This window comes from Argopecten irradians, chromosome 4, assembly GCF_041381155.1.
Source record: "Argopecten irradians isolate NY chromosome 4, Ai_NY, whole genome shotgun sequence".
NCBI lineage: Eukaryota > Metazoa > Mollusca > Bivalvia > Pectinida > Pectinidae > Argopecten > Argopecten irradians.
Window position 1 is genome coordinate 41,299,798 of NC_091137.1, and position 23,241 is coordinate 41,323,038.

The following is a 23,241-nucleotide window of genomic DNA, read 5'->3' on the forward strand; positions in this document are numbered from 1 at the left end:
ACATTTGTTTGGTTATTTTGAAGGAACCAAATTCGAAATTACTGGTAATTACACAAAACATGTTTATATTTGAACAAACACTAAATTCGGTACAACATTTTATTATATTCCAAAGATTACAAATGGTACATGATACACAGTTAGAGAGATATGAAAATGGCTTACTACATGTACAACATAATAAACATGCAACAAGACAGTGGACATGTTTAATGGAAAGATCTTAACCACTTATTGTGGTGTTTTAAGGCCTCAGCAACAGGAACTATGGTCCGTTTTAGGATGGAAGTATTGAAATATTGTTGATGTCATTACATAAGTGCCGATAAAAGTTAACTGGGTAGTGCATGTTCCCAATAATATCTGAACATTGTAGGCAAATCTAATTTTGCAACAAAATATAAACAAAATTTGAACCTTGGGAACTGTGGATCAAAATCTACCTCATGGGGACCACTAAAATGACTATGAAGATAATTCTACAGAGTGATTTTCTTCAGAATTTAACAAAATGCCCTTTTATCTAATGTAACATTCTTACCTAAATAAACCCTGAGAGATTAAAGGAGATGAAAAGAAGTTTAATTATGCAGTGATTAAGAAGAAGTGATTATCTTTTTCCAGGTAATTTGAAAAATTTCTAAATTTCAAGGATGGAATTTTAGCTGTATTGTTTGATCACTTCTGAATATCATTGCCAAATACTTGGCTATACCAATACTAATGACTGTAACATTCCAATCGGAGGGAGTATGAACTTTAGACCCTGGTGCCCTCCACCACCTCTACACGATCCAAAAGACGACAGTGGAGGTCACAAGGTCAAGGACTAAACGCATACATATATACAACGTGATCAATCTCATAAGAAGAGGTAAATTATGGGGGATTAAAGATGATAAAAGGTACATGTTATGTATTGCATTCTGCACAAAAGTTATCTACAATAACATATTCAGTAATATCTAAAACAGTAACATGTTATACGAAACTGACTCATCAGGACATTGTGTAGATTCATTTAATTAAATACTGAATAATCTGTTAAATAGATATGTACGAAAAATAAATATTTTTCACTCGATGTGGTCCAAACCACCAAACACCATCATGGAGTGATAAAGAAAAGACGGGAGAGTTCCGCTGATGATTAAAACTGATACAAAAGACCCCTGATAAATACGGACAAAATCCACTGGCAAAATCTAGTATAATCGGTCAAAATGGTTAGTGTTTCTGTTCAAATGTCTTTTACTCGACGCCCTGGATATATTTTGCAAATAAGTCAAACATTTCTCAGAAACCCAAGATGATTTCACTTGAGGATACAAATTGTTCTGTCTAAATGTCTTTTACTCGACGTCCAATGATGTTAAAGTTGTAAATAAATAAAACATTTCTCAGAAACACAGGATGATTTCACTTAATGAAGATTTTGTGGTACATCTATAAAATTTACCAGTACAAGAGTATAAAGTACTTTTTCATGTTCACATGCATATTTAAATATCATAATACGTCTGTGCTATGTTTAAAACAATTCTGACTAGATGCTTCAATTCCATAGTCTACAAACTGACAAAACAGGAACAAGCTAGAAGTACCATGGATGATTAAACAAATAATTGATCACAATATGTGATACATCAAAATGATAATCCATTTGACCTTTAATTAATCCGGTTGACCTTCAATAATCCAACATGTGTAAGTATAGAGAGAGGTTAAAAGCCGGGGTAGTCTCAAACGCGACTAGGATTGGGTGGTTCACATACTCAGTAGAATTTGTCAGAAAATCAGGATGTGGGTACTTCTTGTTTTAAATGTTTTTGCCTAATTAAAAACATTTTAAAACTGCAGTCTATCTGGGGGTCTAGCACTCGTCCAACCAAAGCTGTTGCAGGAACAGCAAAGCAAGGTAAAATAATTACTGATGGCGTTAACAGTTTGGCTTAAATACATATTAAAACCAGGACACTTTGCACAAAGAACAAATAATTTAAAGCCATAGCAAACTTACACAAGTTGGATAAAAACTAATTTTGCCAGTGGATTTGGCGTAACTTTTTTGTCCTATATCATCACCTTCACCCCTCATCATACACTGAACTTTTCCATCTCGAAGAGTTAATATATGTATCATACGGGGTGGAGGAGTTGTTCAAACACATGTTTGATAAAATATTATGTAGATAGATAAATGAGTATATTGGACCACAGTTGTATTGATGAAGCTACCATAGTTTATGATTGTTTATCTTTAGGTGTAATACTCTCAATACACACAGCTATATACTACAGTAGAACTATTATATTGATCTGTACACAGGCTAACACGGATCGGACAGGCAGCAAGCAGTTAAAAGACGTAAAAAAATTAATAAAATATAAAACAGCACATTTTATGTATAAATTTCTGGAGAATTAAAACAATCAGGGGTCATTTGTATCATGAGTTCATACAAAAATTGCAGTAAAACGTTTTGAGCAAGTTTAATTCCTGTCTCAAAATCACCCATTTTCCGTAGACGTAAATTGTGGTTAAAACATTCCATAATATCAGCCTTATACCTGTGTCCATGGCAACACACAGTTATTAGATAATCATCTGTAGTTCTAATTACATACTGCCTGCTACCTGTTGTTAACGAGCTGTCGATTACCTGTGTATACCATATATCTACAGATGACTTGACAATCGCTTTGACAGTGTTACCATGGACAACACAACCGCAGCAGACGAGAAAGATTTGATGGTGAGTTTTGATTCTATAAAATCTACATTATCTACAGGGATGTGTACACCTGTTGTTCTGTTCAGGACCCTGCAGCACAGGGACCTGTAATGTCTCACTGAATACACAGTTTATATGTGGGGGTCTCAATCTTCTCTTTACCGACGGGTGGCAGCTTTGATGTTCTACAGGAGAAAAAAGAAAAGAAATGATTTAATTTTAGAAAAATAGGCTATAATACAATGAATACAACATAATAAGGAGAAGAAATTTTATTCAAAATGAAAATTCCTGTAGATTAATGTGCAATTTTTAAGATGGTATTGTCAAAACTTTCATTGGGAACAGGTATTGAATGTTTTGTATATGAAAAGAATGCCCTTTTCTTGCAAGACTACATATTACTGTAAACCAGTTTTCTTTCGTGTGCGATTTATATTTGAGAATTTTGCAATCAATGTAATTCGCAAAAGTTTACCTTCGTGAATTGATATTTTCCACAATTCTTGCACAATTAAATTCAAAGATAAATTCCTTTCAATTTTACATCCATCAAACTTATTCTCTGTGAAAATGTTTTGAAATGGAAACAGCGAAATCTAATAGCTGTGAAAAAAGTTGGGTGTATAGTACACACACAAGGATTCTGAATAACACAGAGCTTTACTTCCACATTTAGTCCTACCTTTGTGATGCTGATGCCAGTCAAGTTCTCCACAACGAGTGGCAGTTTCTCCATGATGGTGAGGACCTCTCCGGTCAGCTTAGAGGCTCCAATGTCTCCCTTTCCACTGGACACCATGGTCACCTTCTTGGCGTTGGTCAGAGGAGCGGCTACTTCAGCAGCAAGCTGTAAACAAAGTAAAACATGCACTTTATACATTGTATTATTTCTTTGGACGAGAATCTTGCATTGATTAGTTCCAATTGAAATAATTATTTGACTAAATCTGGTCTGCTGAAAATAAATAAATTTAGGACTAAAAGGAGCTTCATGTGGATTTTTCCACATCATAAAGCAACAGCAAGATTGATTTTATATAGATTTATTTCGTAAACAGGGTGATGTTATCAAAAGATCATTTTCCTTGTAAAATTAAATACATAAGAAAGAATATTTTACATGACAACTATGCAATCACCTTGTGACTTACCTACGCAGTGATCTATGTAACAACCATAGGGTCACTTTGTGAAGTATGTAAAAATCAGTTTTACCTCATACTCATGGCCATGGCTATCCCATGGGGTTAGTAGGAATAAGGTAAGACCTCTACAATATCCTTACCTTGGGCATAGTCTCCAGGATCATGTCGATCATAGCGGAGTCCTGGTAGTCCTTCCAGGCGTCGGCCTTCTTGGCCATCTGTTCAGCCTCGGCCTTGGCACGGGCCTCAATAGCGAAAGCTTCAGCCTCTCCCTTTACCTACAGGAAGCGTGGTAAAAATTATTGTACAGTCTATAAACTGCCAAAAGTTCAGCGTGTTATATGGTCATAATATGACAATGTCAAATATCAAACATTTGAATGTTAATTTGCCAAATGTTATATTGTGAAATATTCCACTTTAACATGATTGTGACAAATATCTTTTTTTCAAGATATTAAATATAGCATCAAACATCACATTGTTAAATCTAAAACGGTCACATGTCTAGTACCACGCATTCCTTTGATGCTACAGAAACGGTAAATTTTATTTTGCAAGTTTACCTTGATATTGTTATATCTTTATCACCAGAACCATAAGGACAGTACCCTCCTACGGTATTACTGGGGATATACTTACCCGGATTGATTCGGCCTCAGCCTCAGCTTCAAGGGTGATCTTGATTCTGTAAGGTAAGGCTTTATATTTACAACACATCTTTAAAAGACACTTACAGTGTATTAAGTCGAACTCTAACAACAAGATTATATATCTATACCTTCCTTTTATTTTTCATTTACTCTATTACTTGGACAGATCTGTCATAGGTATCAGCGAAAATTTAAATTGAACATACAAAATAAACTAATGTCAATATCTTGGACTAGCTTCAGAAAGCATTACATAGACATTTGATTATGAAGTTCCCACAATGTTTGAAGAAGAAACAAATAGAAAGTACAAATTTCTGATAACACAAGAGAGATTAGTAGTTATATAATCAATCACCTTTTTTTGTGAACATTCTTAAAGAATATAGCTAGAGCAATATTATAAAGCTTTAATACCTGATTTTTATGGATAGTCTTGTGACTTACCTGTCAGCCTCAGCGATTTTCTCCAGCCTGTATCTCTCGGCCTCAGCAGGTTTGCGTACCTGGGCCTCGAGTTCACGTTCACGACGTAAGATTTCCTGATCCTGAAGCTGAATCTGCTGGGTCCTCTCAACAACTTTGACCTGCATCTGTTCATTCTTGATTCTCTGCTTTGTCTTAGCGGCCTGAAAAGAATATAAAATTACATATTGTACTTAAAACATTATTATTTTGTCAGTCCTGTGTTAACTCAAATAGTTTTATTTATCAATTGATTTAAACAAAATGTATTGCCATATGATATTTACACATATCAGGACAGACAAAACACAGATTAAGTTTACGTCTAGTTGTTGGAAAAGGAGATGATCTTGGATCCTAACTAATGTAAACAGATTGTTTTTGTTATTTTAAACATATGCATGAATACACAAATTCTCAATTAATTTTTACTGAATATTTTTATTTAATATTACTGATAATCGAGCATTCATAACATTTACATTTTATGCAATTATTCGTGAAATATTTGAAATTGCATTTTAGATCTCTCGTAAAATTGCTTGAAAATTTGTATCTCGTGAAAATCAAGTTAGTGTTCTACAGTATTGTATTACCATCAAACCTACACCAGGCATAATTTACTGAGTAGACTGGAATTCTTCTGTATATCCTTTATCAATAACTTTGTACCTGTAAATCGTAGGCAAGATCTGACTGGGCTTTGGTGGTCTGAATTTCCATGTTGTAGGCAGCCTGCTTCAACTCAAAGTCACGCTGGGCTTTGGCAATCTCAATATCGTTAAGATATCTGGCAGCCATTCGGCGTTCTTCTGCCATAGCTTCCTGTTAACAATCAATACATAGTAAATATAGTAAATTTAGTTTATAATTATATACATATATACCTAAACAGTTATATTAGGATAATCTGACACTAAAGATATTTCCAATTATATCTGTTTTATTGAATCAATAATAGATCTTCAAGAAATATCACTTTTGTATATCAACAAATTTTGTTTACCAAAAGTGACAATTTAACAGAACTTGGTATTATATATGGAAATTTATTTTCATAACTATCAAAAATTTCATTAATAGTATATTTTTTATGAGAGTAAAGCAATTTATCAACAAATAGGAAATATCATGCATTTCTTCAAATCACAGGTTAAGGAGGATTTGTATGAACAAAATTCTGCCTTTTCAATTACAAATTGGTATAACTGGTACAATGAATTAACACACCAGTACCCTGTGCTGAAATTTGTTAATATAGTATCTCAGCAATTCTTCAATCTAAGTTAAACCAAGATGTATGTTTTCACTAATAGTAGCAGACATATTTTCCTAAGGTTTTCCAAGCCAAGATTGAAGATTGGCATTCTTTAGGGAGTATCTATAAAGGCAGTCCTGACCAGACTCCTGGGTGTGTAAAGATTATTGTTGTTGTACTGTGTGAGGCAATGTATAGATTGTTAGTTAGAAGATGTGCAACAGAATGTAAAGTACAACAGACAACAAATACAACTAGATATATCAAACTCTGGAGTCCTATGGCTTAATTCAAGACAAATAAGGTCACCAGCCATATGTTACCAGGACTAGACACATCAGTCACCAGGAATATGTCACCAGGACTAGACACATCGGTCACCAGGAATATGTCACCAGGACTAGACACATCAGTAACCAGGAATATGTCACCAGAACTAGACACATCAGTCACCAGGAATATGTCGCCAGAACTAGACACATCAGTCACCAGGAATATGTCACTAGAACTAGACACAATATGTCACTAGGACTAGACACATCAATCACCAGGAATATGTTACCAGGACTAGACACATCAGTCACCAGGAATATGTCACCAGAACTAGACACATCAGTCACCAGGAATATGTCACCCGAACTAGACACATCAGTCACCAGTAATATGTTACCAGGACTAGACATATCAGTCACCAGGAATATGTAACCAGGGCAAGACACATCAGTCACCAGGAATATGTCACCAAAACTAGATACATCACTCATCAGGAATATGTCACCTGAACTAGACACATCGGTCACCAGGAATATGTTACCAGGACAAGACATATCAGTCACCAGGAATATGTAACCAGGGCAAGACACATCAGTCACCAGGAATATGTTACCAGGACAAGACAAATCAGGTCACAAGGAATATGTTACCAGGACAAGACACATCAGTCACCTGGAATATGTCACAAGAACTAGACACATCAATCATCAGGAATATGTCACCAGGACTAGACACATCGTTCATCAGGAATATGTTACCAGGACAAGACAAATCAGGTCACAAGGAATATGTTACCAGGACAAGACACATCAGTCACCTGGAATATGTCACCAGGACTAGACACATCGTTCATCAGGAATATGTCACCAGGACTAGACACATCGTTCATCAGGAATATGTCACCAGGACTAGACACATCGGTCACCAGGAATTTGTCACCAGGACTAGACATATCAGTCATCAGTAATATGTCACCAGAACTAGACACATCAATCACCAGGAATATGTCACTAGAACTAAACACATCAGTCATCAGGAATATGTCACCAGAACTAGACAGTCACAGGAATATCACCAACTAGACACATCATCACAGTCAAATAGAATCACCAGAATATGTCACCAGAACTAGACACATCATCACAGAATATGTACCAGAACTAGACACATCAGTCACAGAATATGTCTAGATGTCACAGACTAGACACATCAGTCTCACCAGAACAGACACATCGTCACAGAAAATGTCACCAGAACTAGACACATCAGTCACCAGGAATATGTCACCAGAACTAAACACATCAGTCATCAGGAATATGTCACCAGAACTAGACACATCAGTCACCAGGAATATGTCACCAGAACTAGACACATCAGTCTCCAGGAATATGTCACCAGAACTAGACACATCAGTCACCAGTAATATGTCACCAGAACTAGACACATCAGTCACCAGGAATATGTCACCAGAACTAGACACATCAGTCACCAGGAATATGTCACCAGAACTAGACACATCAGTCGCCAGGAATATATCACCAGAACTAGACACATCAGTCACCAGGAATATGTCACCAGAACTAGACACATCAGTCTCCAGGAATATGTCACCAGGACTAGACACATCGGTCACCAGGAATATGTCACCAGAACTAGACACAATATGTCACCAGGAATATGTCACTAGAACTAGACACATCGGTCACCAGGAATATGTCACCAGAACTAGACACATCAGTCATCAGGAATATGTCACCAGAACTAGACACATCAGTCACCAGTAATATGCCACCAGAACTTGACACATCAGTCATCAGGAATATGTCACCAGAACTAGACACATCAGTCACCAGTAATATGTCACCAGAACTAGACACATCAGTCACCAGCAATATGTCACCAGAACTAGACACATCAGTCACCAGCAATATGTCACCAGAAATAGACACATCAGTCACCAGGAATATGTCACCAGAACTAGACACATCAGTCTCCAGGAATATGTCACCAGAACTAGACACATCAGTCACCAGAAATATGTCACCAGAACTAGACACATTGGTCACCAGGAATATGTCACCAGAACTAGACACAATATGTCACCAGGAATATGTCACTAGAAGTAGACACAATATGTCACCAGAACTAGACAGATCAGTCACAACGATATGTCACAAGAGATGTATCAGCACCACTTGCTAAATCATTACAATGTGAAGAGTTAGTAATAGGGCTGAAACGATTCATCGCGATACACATTTAATCGCGATATTTGTACGTCGATACGATTTTACGATACAGCCTTGCCGTTTCGGTTCGATACGATGGAGTACCTGCAGTGTTTGGACTTTACACTTGAAGCAATAAATCTTAGCCATATCAAGATTATCAGACACTGGGATCATACCCAAAAGTGATGTAAACACTCTCTGACCATCTCCCCACCTATTTTGATTAACAGTCTGAGTCTATTACCTGAGTCTGGTAGTGAGCTAGTGTCACTATTCACGTGTGTCTTTTGCAGAAGTGGACCAGCTGGTCATGATCAATTTGGAAACAAGCTACCAACTTTTTAAGCCTTTCCAATAAATGTTATGACTACAGTTACTAAGAATCACATGAAAGGCAAACACTTTTCACAATTGTTAATGATTTACTCTGGTTTTCAGTGTTAAATAGGCCTATACTGTCTGAAGGAAGTCATAAAGTTTGCAATCGTAATGGCCGCCATTTTGGCATTTCGTAATTGTAATAAAGGAGTCGGAAACGTATAAAAAATCCGGATATAAATGAAATTTTATCAATCATATACTTATGATAGCAAATGTCATTAAATTGTACAAGTATAAAAAAATGTACAGAAATTTTATGAACAAAAAGATTTTTTTCTCTGAACAAAATTAAATGTAATAATTTAATAATTATAAGTAGGTCAAAAATATTTTATTAGTAGGCCTACTATAGGCCTATAGCTAGTTGTCATGGGAACAAGTCCATAATAGAATGATAATCATTTTTATACAATTTTAAAACATTGTTCAATCAATTTAAATCAGTACGTGATTGCTGTAAAAATACTTAAAACTACAAAGATATGATACTAGTTTTATTAATTTCTTTTTGTTACAGTTACATTGGCTAAAGGTACTTAAACTCAAGTCAATCTCTTTTATTTATTTATTATTTATGTTATATATATATATATTTTTTTTACCTTTTTTCTTAATTTGAGTTATTGATGTTTGTTTACATCAAACATAAAATTCTTTTCATCTTTTTCTTTTAGGTATGATTTATTAATGCATTAGTTGTACATTTGAAAATCCAGATGTAAAAATCAACTGTTAAAACAAAAGATGGCACAAAACAGAATATTGTATCGAAAATAATCGAATCGAGAGGCATGTATCGTGATATGTATCGTATCGGAGTACTGGTGTATCGTTGCAGCCCTAGTTAGTACAGGCTATACTTTATATACAGAAGTACAGAAGCTTGGGGTGTCACAAAGGGCACTACAGTTGTACAGGATTCAGTTCAACACTTGTCACACCAAAAATAATATATATTATCACTATAATAGCAGATCCAGGACTGCTTGTTTCATTTTTTTCTGTAAAATGACTATAACAATACAGCTATAAATTTTTATGGCTTTCAGCCAAAATGATTATTTACCTACTATTAAAATGAATTCCATAAATTCCTAGTATACCAAAATTACTGGATCTGCCACATATCACTCTATAAGTTTGGAACACAAATTATACATTATGGCGCAGTGAAGAACAAGAATAAAAGATTTAATTAGATTTTTTTTTTTATATTTTAATCAGAAAAGCTTGACTTTTTCATAGATTCATCTTTCAACATGTGATTTGCAAAAGAAAAGGAATAAAATCAAACTGCTTCTCCATTAAAGCAGAGTTATAAGCAATCAAAAGGAAAGAATTCAGAAGAGGGTTTCTTTTTCAAAAACTGAGAGCTAAGGTTGAAATTTGATAAAGAATAGTGAATGAGTAGAGAGTATCTACTCCCACATTTTTGTATAATGGGATGTATATTTCATATTTCATTAATCTAGGTTGAACTTTGATCAAGAAGTTTGAAAATATGTATTCCAATGAACTACAAGCATAATAGCATCCATAACTAGCAAAGATATATATCTATTTTTCTGGAATGGTACAAATACAATCAATACACTGAGATGGTTTGGTATCAAGACAAGCTATCAAGAAATTCAATTTAATATGTAATAAGAGCTGCTCTTTAAATCTTTAAAAGACTGGTTAGAAAGAAATCAAGTAAAGAGGTCCAGATATTAAGGATGTATGATGCATTTAAACAAGGTTTAAAGTCTTGATGAAATTTTGATGAGAGAACTTTAAAAGTAGGCCTCGTGTACAAGGGAGATAACTACCATGGAACAGCTTGTATGTAGATCTTCAGAAGATCACGAGGACAGAAGCTCACAAATAACCATAAGCCATCATTAAACAATTGATAATAATAGTTAAATGCAGAGCTTTTGCAGTCAACCTTATGAAGTGCAAAACAATAGGCAAATGACAGCAAATGCATACTTATATAAATTACTAAATATAGTAATATGCAAGTAGGAAGCCATTTCTAAAATCTATTGCGTGTACATGGGGATTGATGACAACAAACATGCAGAGACAAGCCGACAAGTGTTGAACTGCCTTTTGTTAAGAGAAAACATCTATGATAAAGATCCAGATGATGGTAACCTTGATTCCAGCATCTCTTTGCGCTTCAGCTTCACCAATACGAGCGTCACGCTTAACTTGGGCTGTTCTTGCCATGCCCAAAGACTTCAAGTAACCCTAAAGAAAAAATTTTCCTACATTTTAAGGAAATGGTCAGATATATTTTATATAGGATTTCCACAGGAAATCCCTTCGTCTCCTATCCTGGAGGTCTTGTCCCTAGCTGGAAGAAACATTTTAATAAGTCACCTTAATACCAGCATCTCTCCTGGCTTCAGCCTCTCCGATTCGGGCATCACGCTTTACCTCTGAGGTTCGCTTCATACCCAATGATTTCAGGTAGCCCTGCAAAAAAATACATGGCATGCCAGAATGTTCATCAACTATCAAGCATTATCAATCTAATGTGTAACATTACTTACATATGTAAGTGTTTATCCTGAACAATAATACTAATCAAACCTAAAATATATCAGACGTTTAAAGTAAGTCTTATGGAATAGGTTTTTATTGTTTACTTTTTTCTTTAAAAATGGTTGTACTATATCTATTCTTGTGTGTAAATTGTAGTCATGAAACACTAAATTGTAAATACCAATCTACCTGTTAACTAGAAAATATAAAATATGTTTGGAACAAAATACACTACTTAGTTGACTGCAGGACCATAGAAAATATTAATTATTGAGTTATAATTCAATTTTTCTTGTTACGAAAATTTTCATTGGCTTAAAATTTACTTTATCAGCCCATAAAGGAAAAAATGGTGTCGCCGTTTATAACTCCGCTTCTGATTGGCTGTGATGACAGCGTAGTGATTACATAGACAAAAGAGTCCCAAAATAAATTTTGAATATTGAAGAGATCATCTTCAGTAAATTGAATTATAAGGATTAATTTGAATAGATTTTTTATGTTATGGAAATATAACACAAGAATCTGAGTGTAATTTCATCATAAACCGCTTTGCGGTTTATTTAGAGTACACTCAGATTTTTGTGTTATATCTCCATAACATAAAAAATCTATTCAAGTTAATCCTTAAAAAGGCTATATAAGTATAATGAAGTCTACTCTGTAAAAAGTTTGAGGTGTTTGAGTTATAACTTCCGATTTTTAAACTTAATTTTTGGAAGTTTACAGTACAGTAATATGAAATTCAAAAGTGGTAAAATACAAATTATGGCATGCCATTTGTCTTTACCTGTAAACAATGTCAAATAAAATATTAATACCATGGCAATGCAACATATATAAATATAGAATCATCCTTGATCATGATGGTACCCCTGTCTTAGGGCAGGATATAGCAAAGACACGCATCCACTTTAATTCCAGAATTAATTTTGTGTTTAACTGAATACACAGAATTATGATCATAGGAGTGATTTAATACTGAGGCAATGAGCGCTTTTTGTTATCATAAATGTTTTTTTTTGTTTTTTTTTTTGTTATCATGAGTGTCTTTGTATTTCTCATCATCAGATTATCGTACACAAAAAAATATATAGATATGACATAATAGAATGTAATGCTATATCTACACAAGAACACAGTCATTAATACAATACAATGAATTCTGCTATTGTGAAATCAAACAGGATATCCTTAGTGACCAACACAAGTGTGTATATATATATACATGTATAGAAAATCAAATACTTAAGGCTCTTCAATATGGTGATAACATGATCAATAGTCTATAAATAACTCACAAACCTCAAAGTGCTTTATTATTTTCACGACAGATATTGTCATTAATTTAAATTTTGTTTTAAAAGATCATTATACAAAATATATACTGAAAATGTGGAAATTTATGCGAGGGGGATTTTTTCGCTAATTACAGAAAAAGTGGTTGATCGCGAAAATTTCCCCTGCGTGTAACATTTTGTACCTCTAAAAACTTTGTTGTTAAAAGTATGAAATTTTATCTATCATGAAAATAACGACACCGTGAAAGTTTTATGCATGCAAATCATGAAATTAAACAATCACGAAAAAATTTCACATTTTAAGTACTGTTTGATTTGACTTGAAGAGCTCTGTAAGATCTTAACTCATTCACCACTGAAATTTCAAAATGAACTGGTCTATTCTTTGATTTATAGAAGAGCCTAAATGTGTCTTCGTGGTGAATTAGTTAATTGCCATATTTTGATTGATAGAAATAGATAATGATAAAGGTCATGATGGCCAGTTGTCAGATTGTATATTTGACCATTTATCTGGGCACCACATGCGCTACTTACCTCATCATCGCGGATGTCCTTCAGTGTGTAACTCACAACACAGATACCCATGTTAACTAAATCTGATGAGGCTACTTCAAATACAGCTTTGGAGAACTTCTTACGGTCTTTGTAGATTTCCTGTGTACAAGATATAACAAATTCATGTCTCCACATATACAATAATAAATATAATGGTAAATGTAGTCTCTTTATTTTTAAAATGAGTGTATTGCCATAGTTTTATTTGTACATTGTATTAGCAAAGAAAATTCAAAATACAGATAAAGTTCCCTGGTGATTTAACCATGTTATACTAACCTCTACGGTCATGTTACCCATAATGGCTCTCTGATGACCTTCTAGTGTTTCCTGGGCTACTTTACGGATCTCCGACTCAGGCTTTCCAAGGAAAAGTTCACAGGCTGACTCCAACATATCTTTGCTGGAGCCCTGAATCTTTACCTACAAAATCATGCATGAATGTTTACCTAGCTATATAGTTCTAAATCACGAACAAAATCATTAATGAACGTTGAAAGCAGTTGAATATTGAGTGTATCTACAATACAACCTATATACTAAGTCTCACATAACTCATTATTTGATTCAAAATATTTCTTTTGTTCAAGGCATCCCCCTTCCAATTTTGAAGGTAATGTATCATTACATATTATTTTTCTTACCAAATCATTGTCATTTCTGAATTTAAAAGAATATCTTGAACAAGCTTAAATAAGTTGTGGCACTTTTTCGTAAAACTGAATAATGTTGTTTTTTTGTTTGGTTTTTTTTTATTACTGTCTTTAAATTAAATGATCAATACAGTACATCTAAAAGATCTAACCTGTAATTAAGAAAATAGTTCAATACTACATTTCAACAGTGACGAGTGAGAAGCTTTGTGCTTCATGAATTGTATTGTATATATATATTGATTTCAGCACTGACTGGTGTATTATGAACAGGTTTTTCCACAGCTACAGTTTGTATACATGTGAATGTTCTGTCATGTCTGTGAATATTAATTATCACATGAAATATGTGTTACATAGGTATACGTGTTCCATATACTGTGTACAAATATAGGTAAGCTGATATATAAGTAACAAACAGGACACAGACTGCAGAGAGAATCAGAGTAGCTTTTCTAAATAATCCATATGTACAGGTGTATTTTCCTAGAGTTACAATAATTAGAATAAATTAGAATTAATTAAAACTTTCTCTTTTTACAAATACCACTGTCACGTACACATCATTATAAACCATGGTCTCTTCTATAATTGATGAGTTTCTGAAATAGCGCCTTAACTGTTTACACCTAGCTAGTAGCTAGGAAAAAGTGAAGATTGATCTTATCATTACAAGGTTGTAATTTTAAGTAACAAGTAGATGATTTATTTCCACATATTAAGTGTATATAATATACAGGTATATAGATATTTATTACCACAAACAAGGTGTACATATAGATATTCAGATATACAAAATATACACATCACAATAACTTTATTCTATTTTATAGCTTTAGTACACAGATAAAGACTAAACTATGTGACATGAGGTCAATGGATCTATATGTAAATGTTGCTATCTACCATATATGTGATAATGAATGAAATAAAAGATTCTAACTGAACACATGTACATTTATCACACATTCATGCCGGCTGCTATATAATAACATGCCTCATATTTCAGTGAATTGTAGAACTGCAGTTCCCAACAAAAAACAAAACAAAAGAATTCTGAATGGAATAGGTTGGAATATGCAAATAAAAACTGAATACATGCAAAGTTAAAATGGACATCCCTAAAATTATGTTTTATATATATATATATCAGGTCCCAAATAGTCTCTTTCTCTTTCAGCAGTATTAACATATATAGCAGACACTGCTGGCTAGCTAGTTATCTTGTTATAAGGTCAGAAGTTGTTAGATATCATGTTGTAATGTTACGGTCTGTTCCCATGGTAACTGTACATGTTTAATCACTAAATGTGCAGTGTATTATCTAAACCTAATGAGTCCAGGCCCCAAACATATATATTTACAACTAGAAGTCTACAACGACTAAATCTGTATATTAATTCAATGAAATAAACTGATTTTGATGGAACTTTTTAGTTACCTAGTTAAAGAACTATTGAAAAGCATTGGTAGCAAAGTTTTGATTATATTTACTAGTAAACCCTGCAGTAACATCTCACAACCAAATTAGAATTAGTGATCCTTAGATATAACCAAATCTCTCATGATAGCCAGATGTCATGATAAAAACAAAGTCTGAATGAAATACATTTTATAGATTTTTTTCAATTTTTATGGAATTTCAATTTAATACGCTAATAAACATTAGGAAGCCTTAAGGGATTTTAACCATTTGTTTTTGAGATAAAATAGTTTGACAACCAGTATATGTATCATATTAGATATCATCTAACGAAATATATTGATATGCTTTACAGAATCTACAATCACTTTAAATAAAACAAGAGCTGTTGGAGAACAGCAAAGCTCGCCTATTCAGAAGAAGTTGATGTTCAAGTATTTACTATTTAAACATGAAAATAAGACAAATTAACAGACTCAAAAACCCCCTAAAGGTCCCCAAATTGGTTGTATTATCACGTTCAGCATCCATACACATTAGGAAAATAAAATCATAAACATTTATAATGACTTATGCTTAAACAATTGACAAAATAGAAACTTGCTAAAAAACTTTTACATGGAAATATGACAAATTAACAGACTCAAAAACCCCCTATAGGGCCCCAAATTGGTTGTATTATCTCGTTCAGCATCCATACACATTAGGAAAATAAAATCATAAACATTTATGATGACTTAAGCTTAAACAATTGACGAAACAGAAACTTGCTCAAAAACTTTAACGTGAAATGGGACGCCAACGCCAACGCTGACACTGGGGCGACAACATTAGCTCCCCCTATTCTTCGAATAGGCAAGCTAAAAAATCAATACTTTTGTTTTGAAATACATCTATCTTAAATAAAGCACTAACATAATTGACTGTAAAGTGTTGAATTCAAAATTGTTTTTATTTGCATTTCTAGAGAAAAACTAAGAGAAAGTAAGACTGAAAGAAGCTGATTCAAGGAATGTTTAGGTATAGTAAACTGTCCAATTGGCTTACCTGTGCAATTCCTGTGACAGAAATAGCTACACCGAGCTGTGTGTATACATTGGAACTATCTACTTGGATGTCCATGGTATTTAGGTTCAGTCTGAAATAAACCCTCGAAACTTAGCTACATACTTCAAAACCACTCCCAAAACGTTACAAAACAAAGGGCAGCAACTCAAACGGAACCTGATGTTGTATTGAGCCCTTTCACCATATGGAGTTATCTGCCCTTGAAAGCCAGTATCATATTAATACTATCATTCTGTTAAAAATTAATAGCAAATTGATGATGTTTCTTTTGATAGCAAATAGCATACAATAACATTTAAAAGATTACCACAAGGGGAGATAACTTGTGTATAATGAAAAGAAAGAATAGGAAGTGACTGTGTTATGGTTTCTGAAGCAGGCTGGCAGAAACTCCAATCAAACAATTTATGATATTTCTCTCAAAATTAGAATTTACATCGCTTTTAATTATCATCACAATAACAATTGATTTCTTTTTGTGAATAAGCTTAAGACAAACACCTGCTTCTAAACCAAACAGCAACCAAACATCAGTCAAATGAAACAAAATGAATTAAAAACACAGTGAAAAAGGAAGCTGGCACAATATTGAGCTATAGAGGTGTAAATACACATCTCATGAACCAAATAAATATTCCATCATCAGGATCAAAGATTTTTTAATTTATATAATGAGTGTCAAATTGGTCAGTTGCTTACAACCCCGGCCAATTTGTCATCAAAAATGGTTTTACACCCCTGCTATATGTAGTATGTTTGTTGCTTCTACTGGCATGCTAAAGCAGATGTCTAATATTGGGGAATGCTATCCAAGGGCAGACAACTGCACTTACTTGGGCAATACCTGTGACCGATATGGCCACCCCTTCTTTGGTGTAAACCATGGGGCTCTCTATGGCCAGGGTCAATGTACTCAGGGCCATTCTTAGGCATTAATAAGGAGACAGAATACAGAATTAATATGGAGACAGAAAAAACATTTATTATATCATCTGACTTTTTCTGTTTCGAACAAATTAAACAATGTTAGAGAAAAATAAATGGCAAAGTTTCAGCTAAAAATATCTGGGAAAATGTGAATGTTAAAAGAAATTTATTATACACTTAATATCAAGAACAATAAGCAGGTCTCATAAGATAATATTTACGTTGGGCGTAATTCGCTTACAATGATATGGAAAAACAATTCATAAATGTTTAATTTTTCTAAATTCAGAAAATTTTTCTAAAGTCATCAGTCTCGATAAGCTTTTTGCATTAAAGGTGTCAACGTATTAAAAGAATTAACTCGCTGTTATGTTTCTGTTATTTTACTTTCATGAAATTTACATATTATGCAACATTACATAATTATTACTTGACAACTTTTTCAGTATAAAACAGCAAGGTTTTACTAAACACAATCGTGAATAATTTTTTGATACAATATGAAATATAAATTATATTTTTTTAAAGGATGAGTATCTTATATATTTCTGATGGTTTGACAGGTGTGAAACTGACTTTTGTAGGTGCTGTATGACAGGCCATACAAAGACACGCCCACCGGGAATAAACAGGGATCTGGAATGGCAGCATCCTGTGAAAAACAAACACATGTAGCTTAAAATCACAGATAAATACTAGCACAAAACTGTCACAAACAAACACCTTCAACTGAAACATAAACTTAGAGGTTAACACATGTACAATACCACACAAAGTTGATGGCTATAAAGAAATAGTGATAAACTGGTGTACCAGTGGTGTAATTTGGTCACCTATTGATAGAAACTTATATCTAAAACACACTTATCAATATATGTCTATATTTTACTATTATGAATTGGATGGGTGATGAACTTATAATTATAATCTGTATAATAATATATTATAAACCTAATTCAAATTATGATATGCATGTTTTCAGTTACATGCGTTAGAATACAATTCACTAGATGACAAAAAATTAAAGATCATGATCAGTTTACATAAAGAATAATTATAACGATCACTTTACGTCTTTTTGACTGAATGCAGCAAAAGAATTTAGAATATGATATTTCAACTGTTTCTTTCACATATGTAAAACATATTGTCAGCCAATTGTGTTACAAGGAAGTGGTCAGTGCAAGGATAAATTGTCATACATAAATTTATTACTAGTATATATATTAATTTCCTTTCATGCCAGACAATCCCAAACACCGTCGGACCGACGGACATGTCTGGTAAACTTACAACCGGTCCGGTAAAAAAATACAATTTTCCGGACATGCTGTCCGGTAAAATTTCAGCGCTACAACAGGTATAAATATCACACAAATATGATAAAATGTAGTTAAATAAATCACAATACATCTCTGTGGCACTAAATTCACGGATAATGGCATACGAAGTGCAAATAATGTCCGTACAGTCGTGTATTAATCGGAACTCTTCGAGCATTTTCCATTCTGATAAGAATGTGAAGGCCCGAGGTTGTCCGAGTGGTCGTGTATTCTAAACAGATCTACTCGATCTATCGAGTAGATCTCTGTTACTACGCGCTTAAAACATATTGAATTTCATACGATCAAAGCGTTTTACTGATCACGATTACAAAGCGAAAGTGTCATGGCTGACGTTATTTAAAAGAACACCGATAGGGCCTAGTCAGTATGTCTATGCTCAAATATGTGGCCGGGGCAGTGCCAGGGAAAGCCATACCAAAACCTGCGGCGGTTGGAAGTCATGCAGATCGTCAAAAAAGGTACGAGGAAAAGCGTGAACGAAAGTTAAACGAAAAATGGAAGGTTGGACGTGACTGGCTCGTATTTGAGGATGGTCTGATGTCATGTTCTCTTTGTAAAGAATATTACGGGTTCAACTCACGTGATAATTTAAACCAGAGATTAAAAAACTTGCGAGGGCAGAACAAATTCATAATCAACTACCAGCTGAGCAATAAAATGATTGTAATTTTGTTATCATAGCTTCGCTTGTTATATTTCCATTATTAAATTCCTTTCCTGTACCATATACACATCAACCAACAGCAAAACAAAAATCATGTCAATTTTCAGTAAATATTTTTGGTCTGGTAAAGTTTCATCTGGTCTGGTGAAAATGAAAATTTTACCAGACCAAATGTCCTGTAAGTTTTCAAAGTGTTTCGCATTGTCTGTCATGCCAGATCATCAGTGAACATGATCTCAGACTGATCTATTAATGCCATTACTTATAATCAATTTAGACAAATAATGATATAAATTATTGTATTATTTGATTGTATTAGCTGAACCTGATAAATAAGATTTTAATCCAAAGTGACCTCAAACATTAATTACAAGTTTGAGAGTTCTAATTTAAGCCAACAGCTGTACTCTAAGGCAAACTTGTGTCTACTTTAGTAATTAGTCAAGCCAGTGATAGAGATGGACATTAGACAGTCTGAGTGGTATTTAGTGCTTCAATTTTATAAGGAACAATATCTAACAACGTTTGATCTGATTATAAATCCCTGGCAAATTTCATTATTCCTTACACTTTCTAAAAGCTATACTGTAACATGTAAGAAGATATGGAGTAAGGAATGTTAAGCATGACCGAAGCCAACTCCCAAACCATTTATTTCACGCTTGAGTGATTACGTTTGCTGACCGCGATCTTGTAGCAAAACAAACGGCCAAAACCAAATTCACTTCGACAACTGTGAAACTTGTTCGATATAAAAAAGGAAGTAAAGTATGTTTTCTGTGCAATCGATAGCAAATTTGTCAACTACATGGAAACATGATCGAGTCCCTGGGGGTCAGCTGCAGCCATTTGTAAGAGGTTGGATGCAAAACATCCGGCCGGAGATGCACCGTCATATTTCCGTTTTCCCGTGAAATGCATTAATACAAAGGCCAAGCCGTACAGTACAGACCACATCAATAGCATAAGCATTTGATATGAAATACTTTTCTGCGATAAAATAGCTTGAAAATATGACAATTCTGCATCATATTTATGATAATTTATAATTTTCTGAAATCAATCTTCCGGACAGTGCAGCGCTGGGCTTCAGACACCATTCCGGAAGCGATCGGTAAATAACGCAGAACCAGAGTATTGTAAAATATATCTTACTTACCCGAAACAACCATCACCTCGTTCGGACCACATGTTTCAAAACCCATTTTAAAGCGAAATCTCCAAAATTGGAGACCAGCCCTCTTTCCTCCTCAGAATTCTGTGTTTATTTGGTTTCGGGGTTAATGTGTAGCTGTGCGCTGATTGGTCAATAATTTTACTATACATTTCGCAATTAGGTCATGTGACACTCGTCAGCCTCTACACACCTAAATAAAATGTGTTACGAAATATAGGTGAATTGTTGATGTTGAAATACAGTGAATGACAGTTGAAAGATAAATACTACTGTGTAATTAAATTACATCGATTATTTATTATTTTATCAGTTAATGCACAAAAAATGCCGGAAGATAGTCTAAGTCCAGAATTATCAAAATGTCTTTTTACCACTGTACATGTAAATTTATATAACTAGAATCTATGTAAGGACCTATTTCACAAAAAAAAAAAAAATGGAAAGTTGCCTACGAACTAATTTTTTAAAACTTAATGTTATATGTAGCAACATTATTGCAAACCCATGAAATACGTTTAAAAAGTTCAAAAGGTCCCAGGGGCCTGTACTTTGGCCAAATTAAAATTGCCCTGTAGAGGTGTATGGCAGGGTTCCCTTTTTGATCCAAAACTGTGACAAAAAAAAAAAATAAAAAAAAAAATAAAATAAAATAAAATGTTTCATGTTGCAAACTGTATTATTTTCTGAAGATTATAAATAATTACATATTATGATCACAAATATGAAGAAAAAGATACATATAATATACATTGGTGATTTTTATAGAGTTCGATCGTGTCCTATCGAATACTCAGATACAAACATATAAGGATTAAAAAACAACATTAAGGAAAAGGCGCAACTAAGCATCAATGATTATAGAACTATTCAAGGTGGTCAAGAGACGAACTCATCTAACTAACAGACCGAAGCCAGGTATATATTAAGTTAACAGTTTCAGTTTTTGTAGTCTTTCTTGATACGCCCATTCTTTCATGCCTATAATAGACTTTTCGTGGCTCTTCTTTGAACAGAGTCGATTTTGTCTATTTACATCATTTACCTTTATCAAGTTGTTGGTTATGTTCTTACTCTAAAGCTTTTGTTTAAGGAGAGAAAAGTTTTGTAGTTTATGAAAGTGAAATTTTCTCCTTAAAAGTAAAAAAAAATAAAATCGTATTCGCTTTGTTTACTTCTTTCCGCTGATGTGGTTTTCAAATGGTAATTTCAGACACATAGATAATATACTATACTATATACTTCGCTGGTAATTCTGAGTGAATGATTACTCCAATCATTATTTCCCTCAAGTAGATGATAAGCTGATCTGTTCCATCTCTTTGTTTTGTGTTACCACCGACCGACGTACATGTATATTGACATTTTTTCTGGATGCATTTGCTGTAACCATTTAGAGCTCCAAATTCCCGGTATTTAAACCGTCTTGTAGTATAATTTTATCTTCTTCGTTTTTAGTTATTCTAAATATTTTTGAAGCACCCACAAACCAGGTGTATACTATGTAAATGAGGACAGCGATCACTTCCCTTTCTTGCCAAAATCAAATTGTTAATTATTGCTCATTTTATACACAGGGATCTGAGAATTAGTTACAGTTTATATAATTATGGACCCACCACAGCGACAGACCATTTAGTGCTATATCTAAAGTTTGATTTTTACCGATTTTTGATCTAGACCTCTAAAACGTCTAAAAATGGTCTTAGGGCACTCTGGTATGTCCATAATTATATAAACTGTCACTAATTCTCAGATCTCTGTGATTTTATAGAGCCTATAGCTGAAGCATTCTCCACCTGATTACATATATAACAGGTAACTAGACAAATGAGACCAACGGACACCACGGCGATCATATTAACAATTAGGCTACTAAACAACAACAATCAACTATATACACAATAAATAGTAAGTGCAATAGGTTGAAAACTAGAGACAAACCTCAAAGGGCCTAAGGTGATTGACGGATCGACAGCTGTCAATCAAACCGTTCAGGTACCACACATGCATTTTGTGTTGTGTATGTTAAAAATTGAATATGAATTTGAACATGCTACGGAATTTGCTCATCCTCGATGCTCCAGGGGTTACTATTACTGACATTAATCCACGACAGTGATACGAACCCCTGGGATATCGAGGATGACATTTCTAAAGACCTGCACAGTTTACAGGTGCGTTTGCAAGCACATAGGTGTAGCTGAGACTGTCTGCATGATCGGTCTATTGAAGAAATACTTATATATATTGTTTTGTTGCTGTTGCGGTACATATAAGGGTAAGAAAAAAAGGTGAGAAAAACAGAAGAAATACCGGTTTATCCTACCCACTGTTTTCAGCCATTTTACGATGTAAGTGGTTAGTTAAAACAACACATCAATCATAATCAATTTGTTGCAATGAAAGATACATTACGTATTTTATTGTAAAACAAAATTCCAAATA

General features: G+C 33.9%; 1 protein-coding gene across 2 annotated transcripts; it reads right to left on the reverse strand.

Annotated features, from left to right (window-relative positions):
- Nucleotides 1–85: 85 nt before the first annotated feature.
- On the reverse strand, nucleotides 86–20,934 carry LOC138321688 (flotillin-1-like). Of its 2 annotated transcripts, none has more exons than XM_069265570.1 (12): nucleotides 20,779–20,934; nucleotides 18,186–18,261; nucleotides 16,662–16,752; nucleotides 13,818–13,961; nucleotides 13,518–13,637; nucleotides 11,287–11,382; nucleotides 5,674–5,826; nucleotides 4,984–5,165; nucleotides 4,526–4,571; nucleotides 4,024–4,161; nucleotides 3,421–3,585; nucleotides 86–2,920 (listed from the first exon to the last, which is right to left on the reverse strand). In XM_069265570.1, the coding sequence occupies exons 1-12, from the start codon at nucleotides 20,822–20,824 to the stop codon at nucleotides 2,894–2,896; spliced, it is 1,284 nt and encodes a 427-aa protein (XP_069121671.1). In that variant the 5' UTR covers nucleotides 20,825–20,934; the 3' UTR covers nucleotides 86–2,893. The 2 variants fall into 2 exon arrangements, with proteins under 2 accessions (XP_069121671.1, XP_069121669.1); XM_069265568.1 differs by lacking the exon at nucleotides 11,287–11,382 and adding an exon at nucleotides 11,515–11,610.
- Nucleotides 20,935–23,241: the final 2,307 nt, after the last annotated feature.

Bases quoted from the DNA above. Each gene is read 5' to 3' on its own strand.
- LOC138321688 (XM_069265570.1), bottom strand. From the start codon at position 20,824: ATGGGTTTTGAAACATGTGGTCCGAACGAGGTGATGGTTGTTTCGG. The intron at 13,638-13,817 runs GTTAGTATAACA...TCTTGTACACAG, and splicing joins TGGGTAACATGACCGTAGAG to GAAATCTACAAAGACCGTAA. The intron at 4,572-4,983 runs GTAAGTCACAAG...CTTACCTTACAG, and splicing joins AAAATCGCTGAGGCTGACAG to AATCAAGATCACCCTTGAAG.